The 5,387-nt window shown below is 42.8% G+C and overlaps 1 protein-coding gene across 1 annotated transcript in view; it reads right to left on the minus strand.

The window, feature by feature from the left end:
• Positions 1-1,755: 1,755 nt before the first annotated feature.
• The window catches only part of apcdd1l (adenomatosis polyposis coli down-regulated 1-like), a 13,832-nt gene continuing 10,200 nt past the window's right edge, over positions 1,756-5,387 (minus strand). The window contains 2 exon segments of the mRNA XM_032514168.1: positions 1,756-3,354; positions 4,131-4,650. Coding sequence (XP_032370059.1) covers positions 2,581-3,354; positions 4,131-4,650 — 1,294 coding nt within the window. The 3' untranslated portion in view covers positions 1,756-2,580.

The raw sequence follows: 5,387 nt of genomic DNA on the forward strand, positions 1-5,387 counted from the left end.
TTTAGAACGTTTTGTTCCAATGTCTTTTCATGGAAAAATAGAAGAAACCCTTTGGATTTGGTTTCAATCCTCACTGGTTCAAAACTACAGATTATTTGCATGTAAATTAAAAACGTTTTGTGAATGCATGATATTCTACTGAATTGACTGCAGTCATTATGTGAAAGCAGGTGTCAGGATTTTACAAATGGAAGATTATATCTCTCTCCATGGAGCACGGTGCTTCACTCGCTTCAGTCATAACACTGGAAATCTGGAGCTATTTTTATTCCTCTGTTGTCTCTCTAGCTGCTGCTCCCCTCGCCTCATTTATTGTCAGAGCAACTGTGGAATCTATTTTGTTGGCTGACAGCTGTTTATTCCCATGGTACACTCTGCATCCCATCTGATATCTGTCTGTGTGTTTTCAGCAGTGTTTCCAGCAGCAGACCTGCACTGGAATGCCTTGTGTAATGTGTGAGCCATATAACAGTTATTTATCACACGGCAGTACGTTTACCCACCCACTATCTGGGTTTTGAATCAGACTACAGTCTAAACACCAGGGAGGAGAACATTTTCTCTTTGGTTCTCGATATAAAACAGCAGCTTTGGGACACAACTGGATGGATTGCCATTAAATTATGTCCAGATATTCATGTTCCCCAGAGGATTAATCCAACTAAGTTTGGATCCCCTAACTTTCCCATTAGCACCGATATGAGATGGACTTTTGTTGATTTGACTGACACATCTCCAGAACTATTTCATGGATTGCTATTAAATCAGGTTTAGGCTTTCATGTCCGTCTCATGATAAATTTAAATGACCTTGATCATCACTTAACTTTTTATCTATACCATCATCAGGTAATTTTTTTAATTTCTCCAATACTTTGATGTAGGGCTAAATACCTGCAAAACTAACCATGCTTTGTGTGTAGTGTCAATAAGTAAATGTTAGCATGCCAACACTCCCAACTCAGTGGTCCAAATCTCATTTTTGCTCTTATGTAACTCAGATTGTGTTTTTTTGTTATAACAGTGTGAACAGAATAACTTTCTGTACAGATATATTGGAAGTCAAGCAATTGTACTTACTTTACTGTTTGTCACTCAAGAGCAACTTTTGTCCCACCGCTGTGGCTCTGGCGCTGCATCCACACACCTCCGTGCAGAAGAAGCAGCCATTGCTCCATTGAAAGCCATAATAAATTTTTTTGCTCTCTTTCTCTTCATCGTCGTTATCATCTGTTCACAAATTAGCTGGCTTTCACTGCACCTTAACTTATCAATTAAACCGTAAAAATTCACTTGCTGCATGTGACGTCTTGTTGTTCAGTTGCGCATGTAGGTCAGTTCAGCACCGCAACCAGTTCACACTGGATTTGGTGAAATAATGTGAACAGGCAAACAAAAAAAATCTGGTCTGTGCAATAAATCAGAATTGAGCTGTGAGGCTTGCAGTGTGAATGAAGCCTATGAGGATGGGCCATGGATGTATTTTAAGATCTGGATACAGCGTAAGAGGCAGAGCGTTGTTCATTGAGAGTTGCACAGTGGTGCATACCCCCCAAAACGTTTCTAAGCTTCCAGGTATTCTTGCGTGACATGCGGCCCACTGAATGTGTACAGTAGTCTTCCCCTGACTGGGGTGGGCGTGCCAAAGGTTTACACCTGCTAAACCTCAGCATGTAAGCATTGTCATTGTGAGCATGTTAGCATGCTAGCATGGCTGTACAGACTCTTGTTTTAAAGACAAATTGAACACAAAACCTTATGAAAAGCCATTTTTAATACACATAGAAAATAATCACTTCTTAAATGGCCAAACTAATTAAAATATTATACCTTAAATATTTTTCTTATCAAAAAGTACAGTAAAAATGGTTAAAATAAATATTAATTTGATTTGTTTGACTGCTGATAGAAAAGCAGACTAATACACAAGATTTGACAGAGGATAGCGATAAATCAACATTTCACACCACAGTGGCATTAGACCAACGACGATGACAGATATTAAGAGTGCTGATTACAAATTTCCCACTTTCCAGCATTTTCCAGCTTGCCGAGAAAACAATGTTTTGTACAAAGTACACTACTTACACTTCATCTTGGATGATAATGAGCTCTTGTGTGAAGTCCGCTGGAAAGTCCATGGCTTTCAAATGGATGGGGAAATAATTGAACACCGGGATCTTGCAACAATAGGCATTACAAGAAATCTGCATTTACACAGAAATATGCAAAAGTCAGAATCTGTGAAGTGAGAACATCTGATCATTATACAAAAGAAAGATAGGTATAGAAGAATATATTTATATATTTTACATACTGAAGTGATGGCCCTTGTAAATATTGGTGGATTATATACAGATTAGTTTTAGGTAGTAATGCAGCTGAAGTTAAGAGTCATTAAAGTGAGCCTACAGGCAGCATCTGAAAGCCAGACTTAAATATTAATCAGCTCTTCTGAGTGTCTAATATGATTCTTGACCATCACACATGTTGGCCATCATCACATGGAGGAAGAGCAAAAGAAAGCTGCCAGGAAACGATGTCCATCAATGACTCCAGGCTTGATTTGCAAACAATGTCTCTAATAAACACAGAACCCGCTACACAACACAGATCCTATCACCAGTAACACCAGCTGTGCCAGTCCAGCTGTCCCACTGGCTGCCAACTGGACTTGCTTGCTGTTAAAACCTGAGCCATAGTGACGTGAAAGCTGTGTCCCTCCCCCACTGCAAAGCACCATGGGAGCCTGAAAGGAAGTGGGCCTCCTCTGTGGTCGGTCTGGACTGGACCCGTCAGCCGGCCTCTCTCCGATGAACAACAGTGGGTGTTTCCTGTGATCCAGCTCAGTCTTGAAGAGCTCATACTCCTTATGTGGCAGCTTGATGCCCAGCAGGGTGCACCCACCTGTGGGGGTCAAGTCCTGCTCCACCCCGACTTCCCAGCCTCCTGCTCGACCACACTTTCCGGGCCTTGTCCCATTGAGCAACTTCGCTGTGGGCTCCTTCACAGCTGTGACTCTCACCTGAGTAACCTTGAAGACAAGCTCAGTGGCTCCTGAGACTTTGACGGAGGGGTTTCCCTGAGCATAGTGGCCTGCAGCTCTCAGGGTGAATGTGGGCTGAGAGCAGCCAGGGTCCGAGTAGTGCCGGTAGACACCTTCCCATGCGTGCTGGTCAGGATTAAATGAGAATTCTCGGGTGAGGAAGAGGACGTTGGGACGGGTTTCGCAGCGCTGGCTTACCCAGCGGCCAGCCAGAGACAGAGGAGCTGCAGGGCTGCGGGGCAACACTGGTGGGCGCTGTTCTGAGGAGCGGTACACCAGGGCACACACAGGGCAAGGGTGGATGTGATGCTGCAAAGAGTAAGGGGGAGGTGAAGTTGATGATTTGAAAAAAATATTGATCAATTGATTATTATTTACTAGTCACTTACTAGTCACAGACAATTGTGATCAATGAACATTTTCCAGAGCCAAAGACAATGTCCAGTTTTGTTAACGAAATAGTCCAAAACAGGAAATCTATCAGCAACAATTTTGATAATCACTAGTTGTTTTATTTTGTCATTATCATTGTAAATTGAGTATATTCTGATTTTGAAACTGATTAATCATGAAAACAATTTCCAAGTTAATTGAGAACACAATTAATCCTTAGTTGCAGACCTAGTTTCATTGACACAAAAAGCATCAAATCTTCATGTTTGAAGTTCTGAACGAGCAACAATTTATCTATTATTCAAACTGTTGCTTACTAAATGCCTAATCACCTTATTGTTTGAGCTGTCATGTGTTTTGTTTCATCATTAAAGTGATCTCATTGATTGTTTTTGCCTTGATCCTTGAAATCGTTGGCAGTATAGTCCTACAGTTTAGTAGGGAGGACAATTGAACATTTACCACACTCCCTGAGTGTAACAACATTTGAAGTTGGGTTTGAAGATTTGTTCTTGACCTCAGAGACAGGCAAAGTGCTGTTGGGCAAAGCATTGCAATCCTAACTGCTTTACTGTTAAGATGCTAACAGTACAATATGTTTGTAACACCTCAGCCTGTCCTGACAATTACTATTTTCACACTTCTTGTCTGTTCAGCTCTCTCTGGTAAATAAAAACACAGTCATGTCTCACCATGGTGTTCTGCAATGGCTGTTGGTACCCTGTCGGTCTGTACTGAGTCCTCTGTGTCCAGTCAGTGTGAATATCCCCTAAAAGCAGCTCCTGGACCTTCCTTCCATGGCTATGGTGCTGCGTCTCCACCCGTATCAGTCCCAGCTCCATCATGGAGAAGCCCAGCGCTGCCAGACATCCCCTCCCCGCCCGGGTGTTGTACAGCTCATACGGCTTCCCCAGCGCCACTCGACCCAGGTTCAGACCCACGCAGGTCGGAGGCGGCCTGGAGGTCAGCCTCTGCTTGGCTGCCGGGCTGTGGACCACAATGCCCACCTTGCTGAGATGATGTTCAGCTTCGGTTCCCCCGCGGGTGATCCAGGAAGCCTGACGCACACGAAGCTTCCCCCTAATAATCAGGGAGTAGGATGGGTCCTCGCAGCCGCTGTCTGTGTAGTAGTGCTGCAGGGCCTGGAAGTGACGGCTGGGGTGGAAGGTGTAGGAGCGGGTGAGGAACTCTGGACCGGGCCTAACTTCACATCTGAACACAGAGGAATTAAATGGTTAGAATGAGGTAAGGCTGGTGATTATTTGTGCCAGGAATAGATTTCAGACAGTAGTGAACAGACATAAGCTGTCTCTAAGTCTTTTGGAGGAACATCTCGCTCAAGTCTCAAGTCAAGTTACAAGTCTTTGTATGCAAAAAGCTACATGTATTTCAGGTCTCTGAAAATGTTTTCTTTTAAAGCTGTTAATCTGATCTAAATCTAAATTTCTTTCTATGTTTTTTGGGGGCAGCTGAAACATGATGTAAACACAAAACTGAAAAACTGCTATCACCTAAAGAGATGAAAAGACAAACTTATTAGTCCAACGTTTAGTCTCTTTTAGTTCTGTTTTTGGTCTCCACCAACTACTGAGGGCAATGTTTGACTATTTAGCTGCTAAAGGTTTGACTATGTTCACCAGCCAGTCTCTAACTGTATCTGTCTGTCACTTGGTGCTGAGAAGTTTTTTAGAGCTGAAAACAGTTGCATGCTGCTACTTGAAACAATACTGATAAAAGTAGTAGGAGTGAACCAAAACAGTAACGTTATGGGCCAGAATAAAAAATCAATGAGTTCAAAAAATGCCATAAAGCTTCTCTGTGAGTTTATCTCTAAAAGTGAGTCCTTAAACACACAAGAAGTGATATGAGCTGGAGGAAAAAAGGGGACTGAGTACCAGGGCCCTCATGTGAGCCAGGCCCAAACGATGCTAGAATGAATAGCTGTGGAT

This window comes from Etheostoma spectabile, chromosome 4 (assembly GCF_008692095.1).
Source record: "Etheostoma spectabile isolate EspeVRDwgs_2016 chromosome 4, UIUC_Espe_1.0, whole genome shotgun sequence".
In the NCBI taxonomy this organism is placed as follows: Eukaryota; Metazoa; Chordata; class Actinopteri; order Perciformes; family Percidae; genus Etheostoma; species Etheostoma spectabile.